This window comes from Clupea harengus, chromosome 12 (assembly GCF_900700415.2).
Source record: "Clupea harengus chromosome 12, Ch_v2.0.2, whole genome shotgun sequence".
Lineage (NCBI taxonomy): Eukaryota > Metazoa > Chordata > Actinopteri > Clupeiformes > Clupeidae > Clupea > Clupea harengus.
Genome location: NC_045163.1, coordinates 27,310,998 through 27,334,178, shown reverse-complemented (window position 1 = coordinate 27,334,178; position 23,181 = coordinate 27,310,998). Strand labels below are relative to the sequence as shown.

Below are 23,181 nucleotides of genomic sequence, written 5' to 3'. Positions count from 1 at the left end.
TTGAAATGTAGATTAAGTAGTTTATTATCAAGGGGCATATTAGCATTAGTATTAGCATGCATAATGTCAACACAAAAGAGATCTTTCATATGACAGCAATTTAAGTCCTTCTTGGCAACATCACACTCTTTGGTTGTTAGAAAGGGATCCTTTCAAACATGATGATAACATCTAGAAATCAAAAGGCGTCCATTACTTTGAGATCATTTTCAGAGTATAGAAAGCAAATGGCAAGCAGTATTGGAGTTTTGTGAAGGTGTACTTTCTACTGTTATAATCTACAGCCTGCAAGGTAGCGGCTGAGGTCTTTGCCCGCGCAGTGTTTGTTCCAGGCCACCCTGGAATGACAAAGAGAAAGGATCATGTGTCGTGATTGTACCCCAAAACCTAAACATGACGAAATCCCCTTGGTCTTATTCTATATTTCTATAATAAATAAATCTAAATAAATCAAGATTGAAGATCCTAAAGTCAAAAAGGCTCTATGCATAGTAATGCATTTACAGCAGCTTTGGGAAAAAGCTGTGCAGAATGAGGGTCAGTGTTCCCGATCATGGGCTCTCATTCTTACCAGGCAGTCATCCATTTGGGGTCTTCGACCACACGCTTGGCACAGGTGATGGCTGTCTGGATGTTGTCAGTCAGAAGCGCTGAACAAGAAGAAAGTAGAAGAGGAAATTTAGAATCAGTGGCTGATACAGAACACTACCAGCATTTGTTCCAACAGGAAAGCTGTGTCTTTCATTCTCTAGGCTCTCGACCACAAACATGCATGCTACATTTAACTACATACTGAATCTGAGACAAACAGGGTTCTCAGGTCTAAGAAGAATGTTGAAATATTCTACACAGAAACTTTGCCCACTTAGAATAACAGCTCCTGTCCCGAACATCTTTGCTGGCAAAGGGTTCCTTAACTGGACTGCATACATTCCAGTGGACTGCATAGTTCTTCGTGTGGACAACACACATCCCAATGCGCACAGTACTGTGGTGGACTTATTGTACATCACGCAATCTACGTACTGAGCTACAGGTTTTAGGTGATGATTATTATTTACAATCTACGTACTGAGGTACAGGTTAGGTGATGATTATTATTCAGCAGCTGACCTGAACAGTTGATGTTGCAGCCATTCTTGGCCTCCTTGGTCTTCCCGTCGATGCACCACCACTTGCTGTTGATCTGGAAGATGCCATAGTCAGTGGAGCCGTCTGTGTTGCGATTGGTTGCCCGAGTGTTGTAGCTGGACTCCCATTGGGACAAACAGACCCCTGAATGCACATGGAGATTGTAGAATGTTCCAGAAGTTAAATGGGATGCATTTATAATTTCTAAATAATACTTTATTAATAATAATAATAATAATAATAATAATAATAATAATAATTTCTAAATAAAAAATGCACCAGTTTGGATGAAAAACGACAGTTGAGGTAAATAAAAGTATGTGGAAAAATCTTTCCATGACAACATTTAAGATATTTAAAGTAAGAAACAGATCCATTAGATATTGACAAGAGGAATTAGTATCTATGGATAAACTACAGATACCTGTGGATAACTTAGCAACAGCTACTCACAGTCGGCTAAGCTAACTCCTTTGTGGCCATCCATTCCGGCAGCCTTAAGAGTCCTGGCCAGCTCACAGCGCTCGTACACTTTAGCGCTGGCAGCAGCCACCAGCAGGAGAAGCACGACAGCTCGCATGATGCAGTGAGACGAGGGTCACTCTGTGCTGGGACGGCAAGCAGGAGCTGCTATTTGTACCCTTGGTAAACTTCAGCAAAAAGAGGATATTGGACTTTTTGTTGTGAGCTGTCAGTGTTGTGTAAGTTCACATTCAAAGTTCAATTCATACAAGTAAACATGTATAGTTCACGTTCATAGTTAACCATTTAAGTTCTTTACTAGTTCATAGTTCAGTTCATTAAAGTGGAAAGTGAGAATGAACGGCTTAACTTGTTTTTTTAAATAAAACTTTATCCATCACTTCCCCTTGCCCTAAACTGCACTTCGTACTGTATGTATCAATTCCTAAAATATATATGTTTTTTTAATTATTGCTAGTTTTTCAGGAGGACATCATTTGCACAGAGAAGTGAGATTTTTCCTGTCGGAAACTTTATCAGACAGTGTGTAAAAATCCCGCACATAATAATAAGGTGCATCGGATGGTAGACTGAGTACAGTTGAGACACTTTTTGCTTTTTTCACTACTGCACAAAAACTAGACACTGAAAAGAAGTGATATTGTATATGCCGTTTCCTTTGATTGCATACTGAAATATTATCAATCAATAATATCCATAACTTATTTAATGTATTCATAATTTGCTCATAAATATGAAGTGCGATTTTGTCTCAACATCGTCTCGACATCAATGGCGTCGGACCTCAGATAATATGAAGGTGTTCACCGTTCAATTTCATTATTTGTCATTAAGTTGTGTTCAGTTCACCGTTCTCATGGAAATTAACGTGTTCATAAATAATCTTCATGTGCATGGATGTGTTTATTTTTGGAATATGTCTATCGTCAAATTTAGAGAAGAGATTATACCCCTAGCATGCTAAGTGAACTTGGAAAATTCTGAGCAAAGGCAATAATGATCATACGACTTAATTATGGTGTAACAGCTTGGGTGGTGATGGTTCAATATCAGTTCCTCTTTCTGGAAGAGGGAAGTATAACTGTAAATCTTTTGAAGACATTAAAAAAACAATGCTGTACAACAATGCAATGATTAACATACAACATTCTTTGTTGGGTTTAATGAATTTGAGAACATCATCAAAGCAACAAGGCACTGATCAAACACCACAGCCAGCAACATAGGAGCTCAGGTCCTGGACCTGGCAGTGAACACGCCAAGCCACCCTGCAAGAGAAAAAAAAAAAGAAATAAAAATAAACTGATTAAAGTGCAGAAACATGAGGAGATGACAGGGAAATTGTAATGGTTTCAAAAGATTTGTATGCGTTCTATGTTTCCAAAACAAGACATCAATGGATTATATATATATACAGATATATATTATATCAATATTATTTTAATATCAATCAGTCAATCAGTCAGTGTATGCACACATTTGGACAGTTATGTGTGTGGACAATTCGATCTGTTCTACTGGCTTGGCTCTCACCAGGCGCTGATGCCATTGGGGTCTCTGACCACACGCTTGGCACACTGAATGGCCACGCTCAGGTTGGGACTCAGCAGCTCTACATAGAGACGAATGAATGAATGAATGACAATGAGTGGAACCCAGAGAACTAGTCTGTGCAGAAAGAATGACAAACATCTGTTCCACCTGGTATCATAATGTTCAGTTACACAGGAATTTCTATTTGCATTTCTCCTGAAATCACGCGAGAATGCTGTAGAAATAGTCCAAATTAAAGACAGTAAAGATGTTTTAGGTTCAGTGGATGCATTAGCATTACACTTAAACTGCACATATCTCACACTAAAACACAGCTTTATTTGAATTGATTACGTTGAATAATACTGTAAAATAAACACGTTACTGCTGTGAACTGGCCAGGACGCTCCAGGCGGCTACTGGGGAGTCTGCCTCGCTGACTGTCAGTAGTTGCTTTTAGACACTGTGGTGCTAGCGTTGCTCTTTTCTCAAAGACCCGAGCTCTCAATTTGATGTGAATGTTTCACCCTTGCTATTCAGGTTTTAACCTTCCTGCTACAGATTACTCTGAAGTTGTAACGTGTTTATTTTACAGTATTATTCAACGTAATCAATTCAAATAAAGCTGTGTTTTAGTGTGAGATATGTGCAGTTTAAGTGTCAAAAGCTCTCCTCGGGGATCTGTCTGGCTAAATGGGAGTCCAGCTACAACACTGATGCCATCGACCACAACGAGGACGGGTCAACTGACTTCGGAATCTTCCAGATCAACAGCCGCTGGTGGTGTAACGACGGTCACTCAAGAACCGCTAATGCCTGTGGAATCAGCTGCTCAGGTCTGTGAGGGCTCACACAAACAGGAACAGTCTGGTTTCAGCGCAGCACCGAGACAACACAGCTAATGCATCCACTGAACCTAAAACATCTTTACGTCTTTAATGTTGACTATTTCTACAGCATTCTCGCGTGAAGTCAGGAGAAATGCAAATAGAAATTCCTGTGTAACTGAACATTATGATACCAGGTGGAACAGATGTCTGGTATTCTTTCTGCACAGACTAGTTCTGTGGGTTCCACTCATTGTCATTCATTCATTCATTCATTCATTCATTCATTCGTCTCTATGTAGAGCTGCTGAGTCCCAACCTGAGCGTGGCCATTCAGTGTGCCAAGCGTGTGGTCAGAGACCCCAATGGCATCAGCGCCTGGTGAGAGCCAAGCCAGTAGAACAGATCGGATTGTCCACACACATAACTGTCCAAATGTGTGCATACACTGGTTGACTGACTGATTGATATTAAAATAATATTGATATAATATATATCTGTATATATATATAATCCATTGATGTCTTGTTTTGGAAACATAGAACGCATACAAATCTTTTGAAACCATTACAATTTCCCTGTCATCTCCTCATGTCTCTGCACTTTAATCAGTTTATTTATTTATTTTATTTTTTTCTCTTGCAGGGTGGCTTGGCGTGTTCACTGCCAGGTCCAGGACCTGAGCTCCTATGTTGCTGGCTGTGATGTTTGATCAGTGCCGTGTTGCTTTAATGATGTTCTCCAATTCATTAAACCCAACAAAGAATTCTTTATGTCAATCACTACATTGTTGTACAGTATTGGTTTTTTTCATGTCTTCAAAAGATTTACTGTTATACTTCCCTTAACCACATGGTGAAAGAGGAACTGATATTGAACCATCACCACCCACGCTGTTACACCATAATTAAGTCGTATGATCATTATTGCCTTTGCCTAGAATTTCCCAAGTTCACTTGGCATGCTAGGGGTATAATCTCTTCTCTAAATTTGACGATAGACATATTCCAAAAATAAACACATCCATGCACATGAAGACTATTTATGTCATGCAATGTTGGGCAAACTGCCAACCAGTTCCAGGACACTGTTCCATGCTTAAAAGTTGGGGAAAAAGGCTGATTGTAAGTGAAATGCAAATTAATAACGTTTGTTTGTGAAACATGTGAAGTTTACAAGAGCGTTACATTTATTGTAACCGGTGATCTATTCTTTAATTTTCACAGACAAATCTTTTGGATATATGCCATGTGCATTTGCACGCCGTCACATTGTTGAACAAAATCTCAACAAAAGAGGAAATGAAAGTTACACCCAGTTGTTTGGCCATAAACAGCGCACAACAAAAAGTCCAATATCCTCTTTTTGCATTTACCAAGGATACAAATAGCAGCTTGTGCTTGCCGTCCCAGCACAGAGTGACCCTCGTCTCACTGCATCATGCGAGCTGTTGTGCTTCTCCTGCTGGTGGCTGCTGCCAGCGCTAAAGTATACGATCACTGTGAGCTGGCCAGGACTCTTAAGGATGCCGGAATGGATGGCTACCGTGGAGTTAGCTTAGCCGACTGTGAGTAGCTGTTGCTAAGTTATCCACAGGTATCTGTAATTTATCCATAGATACTAATTCCTCTTGTCAATATCTAATGGATCTGTTTCTTACTTTAAATATCTTAAATGTTGTCATAGAAAGTTTTTTCCACATACTTTTATTTACCTCAACTGTCACTTTTCATCCAAACTGGTGCATTTTTTATTTAGAAGTTATTATTATTATTATTATTATTAATACATTATTATTTAGAAATTATAAATGCATCCCATTTAACTTCTGGAACATTCTACAATCTCCATGTGCATTCAGGGGTCTGTTTGTCCAAATGGGAGTCCAGCTACAACACCGGGGCAATCAATCACAACACAGACGGCTCCACTGACTATGGCATCTTCCAGATCAACAGCAAGTGGTGGTGCAACGACGGGGCGACGCCCGGGGCCAAGAATGCCTGCAACATCGACTGTTCAGGTCAGCTGCTGAATAATAATCATCACCTAAAACCTGTAGCTCAGTGCGTAGATTGTAAATAATAAACATCACCTAAAACCTGTACCTCAGTGCGTAGATTGTGAAAAATAATCATCACCTAAAACCTGTACCTCAGTGTGTTAATTGTCAATAATAAACATCGCCTAAAACCTGTACCTCAGTACATAGATTGTAAATAATAAACGTCATCTAAAACCTGTACCTCAGTACGTAGATTGTAAGTTATAAACATCACCTAAAACCTTTACCTAAGTGCGTAGATTGCGTGATGTATAATAAGTCCCCCACACCACTGTGCATTGGGATGTGCGTTGTCCACACAAAGAACCCTCTGCCTGTAAAAGCGTTTAAAGGGAGAACCCTTTGTTGTTCCATGTGGGTTTCCACAGTGTCTGTGCAGAACACTGAAAGATTATTTTCAAGCCAAACAAGCCCTGCCCTGTTGAACCATGTACAGAGCTGAGCACTAGGATGTATGCAGTCCACTAGGATGTATGCAGTCCACTAGGATGTATGCAGTCCACTAGGATGTATGCAGTCCACTAGGATGTATGCAGTCCACTAGGATGTATGCAGTCCAGTTAAGGAACCCTTTGCCAGCAAAGATGTTTGGGACGAGCTGTTATTCTAAGTGGGCAAAGTTTCTGTGTAGAATATTTTAACATTCTTCTTAGACCTGAGAACCCTGTTTGTCTCAGATTCAGTATGTAGTCAAATGTAGCATGCATGTTTGTGGTCGAGAGCCTGGAGAATGAAAGACACAGCTTCCGTGTTGGAACAAACGCTGGTAGTGTTCTGTATCAGCCAGTGATTCTAAATGTCCTCTTCTACTTTCTTCTTGTTCAGCACTTCAGACTGACAACATCCAGACAGCCATCACCTGTGCCAAGCGTGTGGTCAGAGACCCCAATGGGATCAGTGCCTGGTAAGAATGAGAGCCCATGATCGGGAACACTGACTCAAATTCTGCACAGCTTTTTCCCGAAGCTGCTGTAAATGCATTACTATGCAAAGAGCCTTTTGACTTTAGTATCTTAAATCTTGATTTATTTAGATTTATTTATTATAGAAATATAGAATAAGACCAAGGGGATTTTGTCATGTTTAGGTTTTGGGGTACAATCACGACACATGATCCTTTTGTCTTTGTCATTCCAGGGTGGCCTGGCGCAATCACTGCCAGAACCGAGACCTCAGCCCCTACCTTGCAGGCTGTGGATTATAACAGTAGAAAGTACACCTTCACAAAACTCCAGTACTGCTTGCCATTTGCTTTCTATACTCTGAAAATTATCTGAAAGTAATAAACGCCTGTTGATTTCTAGTTATTATATCTAGTATTCCTAGTTTCTAGTAGTTATCATCATGTTTAAAAGGATCCCTCTCTGACTACCAGAGTGTGGTGTTGCCAAGAAGGACTTAGATTGCTGTCATATGAAATATCTCTTCTGTGTTGACATTATGCATGCTAATACTAATGGTAATATGCCCCTTGATAATAAACTACTTAATCTACATTTTAGTATTTGTTGTTTCTTGGGTATGTAATGCACTCAGCCGCAAACAACAAATCGTGCTCAAGATGTATTTCTTGTTTCCAATAGCCTAAACAATTTGTGAGTGCAGTTTATTAGCTTACACACCACACAAAATAAAAACGTCAAGTATTAAAAACGTCACATGTCGGTTTGTAATGTTTGTTTTTGTGGGCTTGTTTGTAGCAAGCTTTTATAACATCCTCAAATTCATTTTGATATTACGCCTGTGAAGGAGCAATAAACAAATAAAAGCTGTGATTCCCGTGTGCTCATCAAGCTGTAGTTTTGGCAGAAACCATCCGACAACAGCGCAGTTTTACCAAATACTACACTGAAATATGCCCGTTAGGAAGGTAGAAATACTTTAAGCCGTGTCAAATGTGCTGTGGTTGGAGTTTCCAAGGTAAGCCTGTTAGATGTTAGTGTTAGATTTAGGTGGATTTCACTTACCAGACTACCGGTATATCAATTGGCCAACACGTAGTCTCAGACGGTTTTGGAACCAGGGTCATTAGACTTGATTGTTGGCCTTTGTCTACAGCCATGACAAGATGGTTGGAGCCAAGCATATTAACATTTAGGTGGCTATGGTCAAGCTAAACCCCCTCTGCCTGGCATTCTCACCTTTATCTAGCATACAAGATGGAAAGACTTGGAAAGACATCAAGTTCACCTAAACATCACAGACCCCAAGCAGTTCATTAAATCCCCCTCCTACCAAAGGGCCAAACATTTCCTCGAGGGATACCTGTGGATAATGCCATTGTGTTGATAGGTTCCTTCTACCCTATATAACCTACGTATTTCTGTAAGATCACTAAAGAAGAAGAGTGTTCTCGTGAGCAGTGACCGCGCGATCCGCGTGTACGCGTCAAAATAAACGGATTCTTTCGCTAAGCCGCCTTCCCGAGTTTCTCACTCTCTACAAAACTAACTTGGACAACTTTGGCGTTTTCATCAAAGATTCCCCCAAGAACAGCAACATCTTTCATTAGCCTTTCAGTTGTAAAGGAAGACTTTGTAATGCCTCTTTGATACAGGCAACTCAGATTATGTACATTGTTGAAATATGACAAAAACATTAAATGCAAAATGGGTCATATAGTCATGTGATAGAACAAATAATAATAAACTTTAAAGTTAGAAGTTCGTTCTTTCCCACAATAGCAGGCAGGCTTGAGAAAGGAAACAGAAAAGAACAGAAGCAGAATAGAAGCTGCATTTAAAAGGCTGAAGGTAATCATTCGATTTTTCAGCTTGATTAAAACGTATGGCCTGGCCTGGCATGGCCGGGACCTGGGGTCACATGTTGTTGGCGGTGGGGTTCTGTGTCATGTTACTTAGATGATCTCATGTCCATTAAACTCAGTGACTGAGTGTGTTCATTCTGTAGGCCTATAAGAGCTGCATTGGAACTGTACAATCTGAGATTACTGTGCTGTGCGTCAGAAACTGAGGCCAAAACTTTGTTGGAATGAATGGATTCTTTCGCTAAACTAAGCCTACTTCCTGAGTTCCTTTACTCACTCAATCTACAAGCAGCTAACTTGAACCAAGAAAACAAGTTTGCTGTTTTATCAAAGATTTTCAACTTTCAACACTGTAAGGATCAGGACCTGTGCTCCTTTGTTGCTGACTGTGGTGTGTACTGTGTACTGTGTTGCTCACATGTTCACATGTTCATCAGTAAAAGATGCTGCAAACTGAAATGATGAGCAGTAGGGAGGAGTAAGGATGAGGGAGGAGTAAGGAGGAGGGAGGAGTAAGGAGGAGTAGGAGAGAACTTCCCCCAGGATCCATGATCCCCCCCCCCCCCCCCCCCCCCCTGATGCCAATATACAACCTGTGGATGCACAGATAATTGAAAGCAGTCTTTATTGCATAGCAGTCTCAAGCCATGCACAATAATAAAAAAAACACTTAATGCAAACGACACAGGTTGTACTCTAGGTATTGTTATGACCAGTGGCGGTGCGTCAATACAGGGTGCAAGGGCGCCGCCCCTCCTGAAATTTTGAGATAAAAAAAAAAGAAGTAAAAAAACATTATATACCAAACAATTAAAATAGGAAATGTACTGTGTTAACGCGTTGAATGTGTGTGGGAGACCGTAAGCCCCTGTCAACAACCACTTAAATGTGACCAAATATAATATATTGCCATTCGTTATCACTGAGATAAGCCCCTCCTCCCTGGAGGGGCGCCGGCCAAATGGAAGTCAATGGGAGCTCTCATACTTTTCTCATACATTTGAGCAAGGACAGCTTCTCATTGGCGGATGAAAGTTCGATCCTGGGGCCCTAACCAATGACATTGTTTCTTATTTCAACGCGACTGGACTATTCGTCGAATCAGAGACCTTTATCATTCCCTCACATCCCATATAAATCTCACGTATCTACGAGAGCAACATAGCTAGCAGAGACTTTGATTCTGTGAGTATGGCGACTGAAAACTTTTCAATCGACGATCAGATGTCGATAAGAAGAGACTGATGGACATGGGACGTGCAGCGTCCAAACGTTACATTAAAAATGCAGCAGCAGAGCATCGACCGCGGACGTACACCCGTAGCTTCTCCTCAAGCCTGTATGCTAACTGGAGCTGGTTAGCTGGTTGTTCAGTGAGTGATGCGTTTTTTTGTTTCCCCTGCCTGTTGTTCCAAAGTCCTGGGACTGAAACAATCTGGACTGCAACGGGGATGAGGGATCTAAAGCACTTCAACGATATATGTAAGAAGCACGAATCTTGTCTGCAGGACGTGTACCTACCTCTGTCTTATACATTCGAAGAAAGAGACAGAGGAAAGGAAGAACCCACTTCAAAACATTGTATCCAAATAATACTCGGGAACCAATAATCTGCACCTTGACCGTGCTAGAGAATTAACCCATGAAGGGAGGGAAATTCAGGGAAGCACATTAAACCCTGTTACACTCACCCCCACTGACTTCACTGAATTTACATCCATCCAAGCAAACAAAAACAAAATAAAACAATCGAAAACATGCAGGGAAAGTGTAACCCATAATAAGGACCGAAGGTCCACCAGCATCAGAGTGCTGTCCGTTGACGGACTAGAGGAGCAAGGGGGCCAGCTAGAGGGGTTAACCGGGCCCTAACTCATCCTAGGAAAAGGTGCCATATACACCTTGCTAATGAGGGGTACACCTACCTACAACCATAGCCTAATGCAGTGGTTCCCAACCTTGGGGTCGCGACCCCTAGTGGGGTCGCATGGAATTGAAATGGGGTCGCCTGAAATAGTAAGTGATCAATACAAAAACATATAATTATTTTTTTTTATTATAAAAATAAAAACACCAGACACAATTCAAAACAACACCTCAAATTACGGCTATTCATATGATAAATTCATGGTAAATCGGCGATCGCTATTGGGTTGTGACGTGGCCACAACTACTTTGAAAACACCCCGTTTCGCCTGTAAACAAGTCCACGTTTACCTCATATATAGCTGAACACGATGAGGGAAAATGTATCCACTTTGAGCTTCGCCTTGACCAAGCCGAAGATATTTGTGATGAGTAAGTTGTCTTCGTTTGACTAGCTCTTGTAATGAATGCTGTTGATTAACTTATAGGGAGTAAAACGCATGTCATATTATGGAGTTCTGAGTGTAGGCGAATACCGTCAACTCGGCAAGGCGATTTTGAATCATATAAATTACTTCATGTCGCTAAGACTATTCTACAGTTAAAAAAAAAACATATCATACGCATACTTAATTTTATTAGGCTACAAACGTCGGTGTTTGGAGTTTGTTGTCTGCACAGAATTTAGTATTAGGCTCCCGTGAAGTAATTACGCTCCCGTAAAGAACGTCATCCGTGTTCACAAGCCATTGTTCTGACAGACGGGCCATAAGACGTGATAATGGGGGGTGGCAATCGCAAATACATTCAGACCTAACTCATCAATATTCATTGTGGTTTAGGTGAAGAAAGTGTCACTTGCTAAATTACTTAGAATTAGTATAGAAACCAGAAACACTTTCTGAATGCTAAACTCACCTATGTGGAGATAACACATATGTTTTCAAGGTTCAGAGTACAAAAGAAAACTTCCCAAATATTTACAATGTGTCTTTGTACAAAGTCTGAGCACCTCTGAAACTAGTTTTTTGTAAGAGTATGTTTAGATTTAATTTTAATAAAAACATGTTTGATTACATTCAGTTTACTCTAATTTTATTATTGCTGAGGTATTGTAGAATATAATAATAAATGCCACTTTTGCCTCATTGTTTTTAGTTAGGTGAAATATACAAAAATATCAGGCATGGCAGACTACCTAACAAAGTCAAAAACAGGCCTTAGGGTTGGAAGTGTTAAATATGGTGAGCCCATATTTAGCTCATATTTGTAGCCTACTTAGCCTTGCCATTGTTCAGAATTAATTAATTTGTAGCCCATAAAATCCTCACTTAATGTGGTCTAAAATGAACGTTTACTTGCAACCTAGTTTGTAATTCTATTAGGCCTACTTGATTGAAAATAAATATTTTTTTTCAAAAAATTGTCAGTGTTTTGAATATCTGGGGTCACTACAGCTTTGTGATGTCAAAGTGGGGTCACAAGCCAAAAAAGGTTGGGAACCACTGGCCTAATGTAATAGGCAGAATACGCTGATCTCTCCCCACAAGGGGAGATATACAGGATCAAGAAAGAGAGAAAAAATTAAAAAATTCACAAAAGAAACTTATCAAAACACACACATATATACAAACAAACTAGTGCATCCTACCTACAGAGCTCCTCTTAGGAGACTCCGCACTCACTGTAGAGCCATAGTCTGTATTAGCCTCCTCACAGGCCTCACAAGTCTACCCCGCCTAGTGCATAGCCCACCCCCATGATGACCAGGTGAAGCACGTGTGTGGGCAGTAGACCTAAGAGTTTTTTTTTTTCTTCGAATGTATAAGACAGAGGAGCTGAGCGACTGGCTAGCTTCTGTTTGACTGATTTTCTTTTCTTTATTTGCATGTATCAGAGAGCAATAAAACGTGCGAATACCAGGTCGGTGGCTGTGTTTTCCTTTAAACTACACAACGCAGTGAAACAGCGAGGGGAAGATAACCTCCGTTACAGGGAAGCACATTAAACCCTGTTACACTAAGCCTCTTTGGAAGACTGAGTATTGCAGAGCAGTTGGACGAAGGGTACCGAATTGGCATTCGAAAACATGTAGTATCATCCAGTGTTTCTGAATCTATTCTGCTCTAAACCTCTAGTATAATCCAGTATTTCTGAATCTATTCTGCTCTAAACTACTGGTATCATTCAGTCTTTCTCACTCTATTCTGCTCTAAACCTCTACACCCTGTGTTTTTTTTTTTTTTTATCTACTCTGTTTTAAACTTCTTGTACACAATGTTTCTGAATCTAGTCTACTCTAAACCTCTACTACCCAATATTTAAACCTCTGGAACCCAACCCAATGTTTCTTAAACCATTCTGCTCTAAACCTCTCATGCCCAATTTTACAGTTTGTTGAGAAACCTCTCGTGTTTTTGTTTTCTCATTGTGGAGTGCTATTTAAACCGCACTGCCCAACTGTGCCCATAGTCTATATATGTCTATGATTACGCCCCCCCCCCAAAAAAAGAAATCACCAGCCGCCACTGGTTATGACATGACAAAGAGCATTGCAAAACTTTACAAAATGCAAAACGGATCATTACAGTAATGTGAAAGAACACAAATAATGTTTTATTATTTTGAGCGATAGCAACTAACTAGCATCTACAATACCAACATTTCAAGAGAAACCAATAGTATAGAGAGCTTTACACATTGGTGTGCAACTGAGGGAATGAACTAGCAGCTTTGGGACTCACCACACAGAGTTTGAAATTGAATGGAAAGAACAGAAAACAAAGTCAGTACCCAGTGTCTGTATTTCTCTAAGAGTTCACTGGTTAAGTTAGAGCTCGGTAAGATTTAATACTAGTCTCGCCAGACCAGAGGTTATTCTTCATTTAATGTCACAGTCTGGAGGCTACTGAAAACATGGACGAGACCTCTGTAGTAAACAAATACAAAAAGACAAACAAACACCTCCCATAAGTTTCACATGTCCATGTAGTTTTATCCAAAAAAGTCTTCCTTTGAGTCCCACTTTCAGGGATTTGGATCAGTATTTAATACTATAATTAATACTATTGTAGGAGCCAAATCATAGGAAAATGCTTTGTTAATATTTTGCATTTGAATATTTAATTTACAATATTTAATTGAATTAAGAATTTATTCTGAGTTGAATATCTGACAGTTAATGATGTAAAGTTTGTAATTAATGGTAAATGTGGATGGCGAATTGATATTGGATAATGTAGATCCTGTGCGGCACATGTGACGTAAGTGATATGAGAATGTTTGACTAGAGCAGATAGACATATGTGTAGCTGGGAAGCATACAGCTTTTTTACCATCATCCGTCAACGAAGTTTTGCAATTATTATTTTAGTGTGAGATTGTGTTTATTTACAACTACTGCAAGTGGAGATTCTGTTCTTTGGTGAAGAGCAAGAAAATAAAAGACATCAACGGTCAGTCATCTGGGTCTTGTGAGTAGAAACTGTGGATAAAGAACGATAGAAATTGCAAGCTAGCTACGGATATGAGTAAGAACAACCTTTCATCCTGCACACATGAATAAGTGGTGAAAATTAACAACGAAAATATAAGCCTGAAATTTTGCCACTACAACTATAATCATTCCCATCCCCCATTCAGTCCATATTTCAACATGGTGCTCCCCAGACAGATATAAAATACAGTAAGTCTGGCTCCAACAGACTAATTAAATCCTTCTGAATCGATCAGAATGGACATACATGAAATTAGAATAATAAATAATTGAATTCTTAAAGGAGCAGTCTGTGATTCTAATCCCATACACTTCTTGTAAATGTCAATAACCTTTCGCCAAATCATGAGCTGCAACGGCGACACTGTATCTGGAATATTCATAAATTATGTCATTAAAGCTCTTCAAAATGGCCTCCGGGCGCGCTCACATGCGGGTGTCCTCGGGGGGTCACATGCGGGTGTCCTTGGGGGGGTCTCCTCTGGGGGCCTGACCGGTAAAGAGGCTGTGGAGAGGGAGGAAGTGGACTTTAGGTCACGTAATAATCCAAATTTACTGAGCCACTGAAAGAATACTCTCCCTGAAAACCATCCTTCCATTTACCTGCCTTTTTCATTTTCATGCTTTGTTCGAACTGCCATGTAATTGTATTTGGTTTGAAAGAAACAAGAATTTTACCTATTTTACCTCTTTTTTTATTATTGTGGTTCTGATAAGAATTGGGTAAGCTAAGAATAACTCTCTGTGATAAACATAACTGGTTATACAGTGCTTCAAACCATTGAAATGAAAGACACTGTTGTGTGAACTAGGCGCTGAAAGCACCTTAGCCCCTTTCAGTTGGTTGTTAATGTGCATCTTGGTAGGCCTCTCCGGCACCTTTTGGGGGATTGATTTGGTATCAGTAGTGCAGCTGAATGTCGACTTTAATGTAACAGTTACGTGTACTTTAACTGGAAATGTTCTCGGGGGGGGAAACAAGACTGTTGTCATTAGATTGTTTTGCAGTAATTTACTTTTGCAGGCTATTGTTTAAAAAAAATGGTGTGTGTGTGTGTGTTGGGGAGCAGCCTAGCTTTAAATCTTAGGGGCCAACATCTGACAGATCCCATGTCATGTTGAATCTGCTTCCATGTTCTTTGTTCTGTAATTTTACCTGTTATTATGATGTTTATATGTACTATTCCATCAACCTGCCCAGGGACTACAGGTGGAAAATAGCAATCTGCTAGAACCTGGCACAATGCATATTCTCTTGTTGTACAAGATTAATGTTTTATTGTGCACTGTCCCTGTCTTGAAAAATAAATTACAATTACTGTGAATTTGCCAATATGATACTCTACATCAGTTGCCCATGGTGATAGCATCATTTTGAATATCGCCACTCAGGACAAAGTCTGAATTGCTGTAAGTTATACCACTTTGTGATTTGATCAGTGACCTTCATCATATGTTAGTTAGTCGTCATCACACCTGACCAATGAGGTTGCCAATAAGAGACAAGTATACAATATTCAGAATTAGGGAAAGTAGGTATATGAATATATTAAGCTTTTCTGTTACTTGTAACAAACATTAAGTTGAACAGACATGGGTGAAACTGACTTCTGCATGATGAGTTTAAAGGCATTAGAAACTTGTATCACAGGTTGCAGTGCCTTCTAAGAGGAACTAACTTTGACCTGTTCTTGATAGGTTAATGTTTGTTTGTTTGTGTTTTGTTTAGTTACCAGGTTGTTATTTATTTAGAACATAGGTTGTATGGTACACATTAAGCCTCATTAATCTTGTCTAGTGTAGTTTGACCGAACTTCTAACTTTAAAGTTTATTATTATTTGTTCTATCACATGACTATATGACCCATTTTGCATTTAATGTTTTTGTCATATTTCAACAATGTACATAATCTGAGTTGCCTGTATCAAAGAGGCATTACAAAGTCTTCCTTTACAACTGAAAGGCTAATGAAAGCTGTTGCTGTTCTTGGGGGAACTTTGATGAAAACGCCAAAGTTGTCCAAGTTATTTTTGTAGAGAGTGAGAAACTCGGGAAGCCGGCTTGGCGAAAGAATCCGTTTATTTTGACGCGTAAACGCGGATCGCGCGGTCACTGGTCACGAGAACACTCTTCTTCTTTAGTGATCTTACAGAAATACGTAGGTTATATAGGGTAGAAGGAACCTATCAACACAATGGCATTATCCACAGGTATCCCTCTGGAGGAAATGTTCCTGGGCCCTTTGGTAGGAGGGGGATTTAATTAACTGTTTGGGGTCTCTGATGTTCTGTGTGTGATCTTGTCTTTCCAAGTCTTTCCATCTTGTAAGCTAGATAAAGGTGAGAATGCCAGGCAGAGGGGGTTTAGCTTGACCATAGCCACCTAAATGTTAATATGCTTGGCTCCAACCATCTTGTCATGGCTGTAGACAAAGGCCAACAATCAAGTCTAATGACCCTGGTTCCAAAACCGTCTGAGACTACGTGTTGGCCAATTGATATACCGGTAGTCTGGTAAGTGAAATCCACCTAAATCTAACACTAACATCCAACAGGCTTACCTTGGAAACTCCAACCACAGCACATTTGACACTGCTTAAAGTATTTCTACCTTCCTAACGGGCATATTTCAGTGAAGTATTTGGTTAAACTGTGCTGTTTCTGGAACCAGAGCCAAAACTTCAGCTTGATGAGCACACGGGAATCACAGCTTTTATTTGTTTATTGCTCCTTCACAGGCGTAATATCAAAATGATTTTGAGGATGTTATAAAACCTTGCTACAAACAAGCCCACAAAAACAAACATTACAAAGGAATCAAATTAACATGTGACGTTTTTAATACTTGACGTTTTTATTTTGTGTGGTGTGTAAGCTAATAAACTGCACTCACAAATTGTTTAGCCAAGAAATACATCTTAAGCACGATTTGCTGTTTGCGGCTGAGAATGCATTACATACCCAAGAAACAACAAATATTGAAATGTAGATTAAGTAGTTTATTATCAAGGGGCATATTAGCATTAGTATTAGCATGCATAATGTCAACACAGAAGAGATATTTCATACGACAGCAATCTAAGTCCTTCTTGGCAACACCACACTCTGGTAGTCAGAGAGGGATCCTTTTAAACATGATGATAACAACTAGAACAACTTTGAGATCATTTTCAGAGTATAGAAAGCAAATGGGAAGCAGTAGGCTACTGGAGTTTTGTGAAGGTGTACTTTCTACTGTTATAATCTACAGCCTGCAAGGTAGGGCCTGAGGTCTTGGTTCTGGCAGTGTTTGCGCCAGGCCACCCTGGAATGACAAAGACAAAAGGATCATGTGTCGTGATTGTACCCCAAAACCTAAACATGACAAAATCCCCTTGGTCTTATTCTATATTTCTATAATAAATAAATCTAAATAAATCAAGATTTAAGATACTAAAGTCAAAAGGCTCTTTGCATAGTAATGCATTTACAGCAGCTTTGGGAAAAAGCTGTGCAGAATTTGAGTCAGTGTTCCCGATCATGGGCTCTCATTCTTACCAGGCACGGATCCCATTGGGGTCTCTGACCACACGCTTGGCACAGGTGATGGCTGTCTGGATGTTGTCAGTCTGAAGCGCTGAACAAGAAGAAAGTAGAAGAGGAAATTTAGAATCAGTGGCTGATACAGAACACTACATTTACATTTACATTTACATTTACATTTACATTTAGTCATTTAGCAGACGCTTGTTCCAGCGTTTGTTCCAACACGGAAGCTGTGTCTTTCATTCTCCAGGCTCTCGACCACAAACATGCATGCTACATTTGACTACATACTGAATCTGAGACAAACAGGGTTCTCAGGTCTAAGAAGAATGTTGAAATATTCTACACAGAAACTTTGCCCACCAGCTCCTGTCCCGAACATCTTTGCTGGCAAAGGGTTCCCTAACTGGACTGCATACATCCTAGTGGACTGCATACATCCTAGTGGACTGCATACATCCCAGTGCTCAGCTCTGTACATGGTTCAACAGGGCAGGGCTCGTTTGGCTTGAAAATAATCTTTCAGTGTTCTGCACAGACACTGTGGAACCCCACAGTGGAACAACAAAGGGTTCTCCCTTTAAACGCTTTTACAGGCAGAGAGTTCTTCGTGTGGACAATACACATCCCAATGCACAGTACTGTGGTGGACTTATTGTACATCACGCAATCTACGTACTGAGCTACAGGTTAGGTGATGATTATTATTCACAATATACGCACTGAGGTACAGGTTTTAGGTGATGTTTATAATTTACAATCTACGTACTGAGGTACAGGTTTTAGGTGATGTTTATTATTTACAATCTACGTACTGAAGTACAGGTTTTAGGTGACGTTTATTATTTACAATCTATGTACTGAGGTACAGGTTTTAGGCGATGTTTATTATTCACAATTAACGCACTGAGGTACAGGTTTTAGGTGATGTTTATTATTTACAATCTACGCACTGAGGTACAGGTTAGGTGATGATTATTATTCAGCAGCTGACCTGAACAGTTGATGTTGCAGGCATTCTTGGCCCCGGGCGTCGCCCCGTCGTTGCACCACCACTTGCTGTTGATCTGGAAGATGCCATAGTCAGTGGAGCCGTCTGTGTTGTGATTGATTGCCTCGGTGTTGTAGCTGGACTCCCATTTGGACAAACAGACCCCTGAATGCACATGGAGATTGTAGAATGTTCCAGAAGTTAAATGGGATGCATTTATAATTTCTAAATAATAATGTATTATTATAATAATAATAATAATAATAACAACTTCTAAATAAAAAATGCACCAGTTTGGATGAAAAGTGACAGTTGAGGTAAATAAAAGTATGCGGAAAAAACTTTCTATGACAACATTTAAGATATTTAAAGTAAGAAACAGATCCATTAGATATTGACAAGAGGAATTAGGATCTATGGATAAACTACAGATACCTGTGGATAACTTAGCAACAGCTACTCACAGTCGGCTAAGCTAACTCCACGGTAGCCATGCATTCATATTAGTTACCACATGGATAAGCTACAGATACCTGTGGATAACTTAGCAACAGCTACTCACAGTCGGCTAAGCTAACTCCACGGTAGCCATCCATTCCGGCATCCTTAAGAGTCCTGGCCAGCTCACAGTGATCGTATACTTTAGCGCTGGCAGCAGCCACCAGCAGGAGAAACACAACAGCTCGCATGATGCAGTGAGACGAGGGTCACTCTGTGCTGGGACGGCAAGCACAAGCTGCTATTTGTATCCTTGGTAAATGCAAAAAGAGGATATTGGACTTTTGTTGTGCGCTGTTTATGGCCAAACAACTGGGTGTAACTTTCATTTCCTCTTTTGTTGCGATTTTCCTGTTCAACAATGTCACGGCGTGCAAATGCACATACTGTATATCCAAAGGATTTGTATGTGAATATTAAAGAATAGATGACCGGTTACAATAAATGTAACGCTCTTGTAAACTTCACATGTTTCACAAACAATCGTTATTAATTTGCATTTCACTTACAATCAGCCTTTTTCCCCAACTTTTAAGCATGGAACAGTGTCCTGGAACTGGTTGGCAGTTTGCCCAACATTGCATGACATAAATAGTCTTGTGCATGGATGTGTTTATTTTTGGAATATGTCTATCGTCAAATTTAGAGAAGAGATTATACCCCTAGCATGCCAAGTGAACTTGGAAAATTCTGGCAAAGGCAATAATGATCATACGACTTAATTATGGTGTAACAGCTTGGGTGGTGATGGTTCAACATCAGTTCCTCTTTCACCATGTGGTTAAGGGAAGTATAACAGTAAATCTTTTGAAGACATGAAAAAAAAAACAATGCTGTACAACAATGTAGTGATTAACACAAAGAATTCTTTGTTGGGTTTAATGAATTGGAGAACATCATCAAAGCAACAAGGCACTGATCAAACACCACAGCCAGCAACATAGGAGCTCAGGTCCTGGCCCTGGCAGTGAACACGCCAGGCCACCCTGCAAGAGAAAAAAAACAAAATAAAAATAAACTGATTAAAGTGCACAGCCATGAGGAAATTGTAATGGTTTCAAAATATTTGTATGCGTTCCATGTTTCCAAAACAAGACATCAATGAAGACATCTGTATATACTGTATATATATACAGATATATTATATCAACATTATTTTAATATTAATCAGTCAGTGTATGCACACATTTGGACAGTTATGTGTGTGGACAATCTGATCTGTTCTACTGGCTTGGCTCTCACCAGGCGCTGATGCCATTGGGGTCTCTGACCACACGCTTTGGCACACTGAATGGCCACAACTGCAGGTTTGGGATCTCAAGCAGCTCTAACGTAATGAGACGATAGAAATGAATCGACCAATGAGTGGACCCAGAGAACTAGTGCTGTTGGGCAGAAAGAATTGCAAACCATCTTTCCAACCTGGTATGCATAATGTTTCAGTTACGCCTGGAGATTTCTTATTTTGCATTTCTCCTTGACTTCACGCGTAGATATGCTGTATGAAATAGTCCAAATTAAAGACAGTAAAGATGCTTTAGGTTCAGTGCATGCATTAGCTGTGTTGTCTCGGTGCTGCGCTGAAACCAGACTGTCCCTGTTTGTGTGAGTCCTCACAGACCTGAGCAGCTGATTCCACAGGCATTAGCGGTTCTTGAGTGACCGTCGTTACACCACCAGCGGCTGTTGATCTGGAAGATTCCGAAGTCAGTTGACCCGTCCGAGTCGTGGTCGATGGCATCGGTGTTGTAGCTGGACTCCCATTTAGCCAGGCAGATCCCTGAGGAGAGCTTTTGACACTTAAACTGCTCATATCTCACACCAAAACACAGCTTTATTTGAATTGATTACGTTGAATATTACTGTAAAATAAACACGTTAAAACTTCAGAGTAATCTGTAGCAGGGAGGTTAAAACCTGAATAGCAAGGGTAAAACATTCACATCAAATTGAGAGCTCGGGTCTTTGAGAAAATGAGCATGTTTTCACAACAACGCTAGCACCACAGTGTCTAAAAGCAACTACTAACAGTCGGCGAGGCCAACTCCCCAGTAGCCGTCCATCCCTGCCGCCTGGAGAGTTCCTGGCCAGTTCACAGCGGTCATACACCTCAGCGCTGGCCGCCGCCACCAGGAAGAGAAGCACAACGGCACGCATGTTTCTGTAAGATGGAGTTTTGGTTTCCACTGCTGTCTTTATAAAACAGTATTTACACCACAGTTTAACATCTGAGGTACCCTTTTTATATGTGTGGGAGTAGGCCTACTGCTGAGTGAAGGCTGTGTGTGTGTACTTCTATGCAGCTTTAGATAAGAGTTTAGTCCTATCATGCTTACACACTTCTGTTGGATGTAATCAGAGAGTCAACATGATAACTTTATATTCCGAGACAGCAATGCTAGTGTTATGGAATATTTTCATATGGGACCATTTACTGGAACAGAAAGGGCAGAGTGCTGGCGTACCAAAAAAGCGAGAAGGAAAAAGCTTGGCCATGAGATTTGGTAATCTCCTGTGACCATGCTAAGAAAACAAACTAGGGAAAAAGCTGACCACACGCACATTTGTTAATTGTAGAGAACAGAGATGAAAGACGTTTTAAAAGTGGACTTCAACAATGCAACCAATTCTTTGCTGCCAAGTATTACCCAACCTTTCAACACTAGGGGTTGGAGAGGGACATGTTTACTACTGAAGGTCAAGTGTTTCTGCAACAGCCTAGTTAATCTTGAATCAAGGAGCTACCATGGCTTTTGAATGGGAGAGGTAATAATGATAATAATAATAATAGATTTTATTTGTATAGCACACTTTAAAATACAAAGAAATCTCAAGTTGCTTAACACAGTCACAACAGCAATACTACAAAGTAATAGAAGTGCTAATGAAGTGCAGAAAATAGGACAATATAATATACAAAAAAAGATAATAAATGAATTTAAAATAATTAATAAGATTATAATGAGATTGAATAGTCATTTTGGACAGAGCAATTAAAACAATGCATTCTAAAAACAACACAGAAAAGAAACTAAAACCAGGACTTTAGGTGAAGGCAGAGAAAAATAAATGGGTTTTGAGGTGAGATTTAAAAGCAGTGAGGGAATCTAAGGCCCTAATGTTCTCCGGGAGCTTGTTCCAGAGTCGTGACCCCAGTGAGGAGAAGGCACGATCTCCCATTTTAGTCAATTTTGTCCGGGGAACTGCAAGGAGGTTTGAGTTTCCGGGCCTGTGTCCTTGATGTGAAATGAGGGCATGTGAGGTGAGGCCATTCCGAGTCCAACGTGCAAAACATCTTTTTGGTGGTAGATTATCCTAGATTGGACTGCTGAAACACAACTGACAGATCAGAAGAAAGTGATACTGCTCACTGTGATGAATGCTTGTGTGAATGATAAATAAATGACTTCAAATGTTCGAACACAAACCTATCCCCACATAAACAAACGTTGGCTAAATGCAACAGTATGAAAGCCAACCACAAAGGAAATGTAGACACAGTCAAAATGAAACCTGCACTGGTCATAGCAGAACAGCACTGGTACTGTTTCACAATTGGTGTGAGTACATGTTGGTGAAATTAGGGAAAGTCTGACCAGGAACCTAAAGTTCAAATAAGGTAGCCACGCTGGTCCTGCGAGGAAACTGGGTTTTGAAATACAATGCTATATATATTCTATTAAAAACAGCATCTTATGCAATAATTAAATTAAAGATTCTTGCTTATGCCTGTGTATCAGTCCAGGTACATTTTCAAAGCATTTCGTTTTTTTTTTTCTACCTCTCTCTTTCTAAACTCTTGGCAAAACCATGCAGAACTGGTCCAATAACAAAACAAAAACGTTCAGAGATTAGATGTGTCATTAAACAAATATTTTGCTACGGTAGTCATAGTTTGCTTTGTAAGAGCTAATATGTTGCAATGAATAATTCCTGTGGTATTAGCCAGACATGATAGTGCTACTAAAATGATTGATTAGTACAGATTATTAATTTTTA

The 23,181-nt window shown here is 40.0% G+C and overlaps 4 protein-coding genes and 1 long non-coding RNA gene across 5 annotated transcripts; 1 reads left to right on the top strand and 4 right to left on the bottom strand.

Annotated features, from left to right (window-relative positions):
• Positions 1 to 1,759, bottom strand: LOC105894616 (lysozyme C II-like). Its single transcript, XM_031577159.2, has 4 exons — positions 1,585 to 1,759; positions 1,114 to 1,275; positions 572 to 650; positions 1 to 338 (listed from the first exon to the last, which is right to left on the bottom strand). Exons 1-4 carry the CDS (start codon positions 1,709 to 1,711, stop codon positions 272 to 274), a joined length of 435 nt encoding a protein of 144 aa, XP_031433019.1. The 5' UTR covers positions 1,712 to 1,759; the 3' UTR covers positions 1 to 271.
• A 203-nt stretch (positions 1,760 to 1,962) lies between these two features.
• Positions 1,963 to 21,727, bottom strand: LOC116222731 (lysozyme C II-like). The gene is given in 5 exon segments (XM_031577162.2): positions 1,963 to 2,882; positions 3,148 to 3,226; positions 20,804 to 20,962; positions 21,212 to 21,263; positions 21,265 to 21,727. Coding segments are annotated over 5 exon segments (432 nt in total). The 5' UTR covers positions 21,340 to 21,727; the 3' UTR covers positions 1,963 to 2,815.
• LOC105894636 (lysozyme C II-like) lies at positions 5,380 to 7,692 on the top strand. The gene is made up of 4 exons (XM_031577160.2): positions 5,380 to 5,541; positions 5,836 to 5,997; positions 6,865 to 6,943; positions 7,177 to 7,692. The coding sequence occupies exons 1-4, from the start codon at positions 5,415 to 5,417 to the stop codon at positions 7,241 to 7,243; spliced, it is 435 nt and encodes a 144-aa protein (XP_031433020.1). The 5' UTR covers positions 5,380 to 5,414; the 3' UTR covers positions 7,244 to 7,692.
• Positions 17,332 to 19,418, bottom strand: LOC116222730 (lysozyme C II-like). The gene is made up of 4 exons (XM_031577161.2): positions 19,247 to 19,418; positions 18,688 to 18,849; positions 17,706 to 17,784; positions 17,332 to 17,472 (listed from the first exon to the last, which is right to left on the bottom strand). The coding sequence occupies exons 1-4, from the start codon at positions 19,371 to 19,373 to the stop codon at positions 17,406 to 17,408; spliced, it is 435 nt and encodes a 144-aa protein (XP_031433021.1). The 5' UTR covers positions 19,374 to 19,418; the 3' UTR covers positions 17,332 to 17,405.
• LOC122133353 lies at positions 20,029 to 20,483 on the bottom strand. Its single transcript, XR_006152707.1, has 2 exons — positions 20,425 to 20,483; positions 20,029 to 20,168 (listed from the first exon to the last, which is right to left on the bottom strand). It is a non-coding gene; the product is annotated as an uncharacterized LOC122133353 (long non-coding RNA).
• Positions 21,728 to 23,181: the final 1,454 nt, after the last annotated feature.

Coding starts and splice junctions, on each gene's coding strand:
- LOC105894616 (XM_031577159.2), bottom strand. CDS start 1,711: ATGCGAGCTGTCGTGCTTCTCCTGCTGGTGGCTGCTGCCAGCGCTAAA. Junction 651..1,113: donor CTGCAACATCAACTGTTCAG/GTCAGCTGCTGA, acceptor CTTCTTGTTCAG/CGCTTCTGACTGACAACATC. Junction 339..571: donor CCCAAATGGATGACTGCCTG/GTAAGAATGAGA, acceptor TTGTCATTCCAG/GGTGGCCTGGAACAAACACT.
- LOC105894636 (XM_031577160.2), top strand. CDS start 5,415: ATGCGAGCTGTTGTGCTTCTCCTGCTGGTGGCTGCTGCCAGCGCTAAA. Junction 5,542..5,835: donor TGGAGTTAGCTTAGCCGACT/GTGAGTAGCTGT, acceptor ATGTGCATTCAG/GGGTCTGTTTGTCCAAATGG. Junction 5,998..6,864: donor CTGCAACATCGACTGTTCAG/GTCAGCTGCTGA, acceptor CTTCTTGTTCAG/CACTTCAGACTGACAACATC.
- LOC116222730 (XM_031577161.2), bottom strand. CDS start 19,373: ATGCGAGCTGTTGTGTTTCTCCTGCTGGTGGCTGCTGCCAGCGCTAAA. Junction 18,850..19,246: donor TGGAGTTAGCTTAGCCGACT/GTGAGTAGCTGT, acceptor ATGTGCATTCAG/GGGTCTGTTTGTCCAAATGG. Junction 17,473..17,705: donor CCCAATGGGATCCGTGCCTG/GTAAGAATGAGA, acceptor TTGTCATTCCAG/GGTGGCCTGGCGCAAACACT.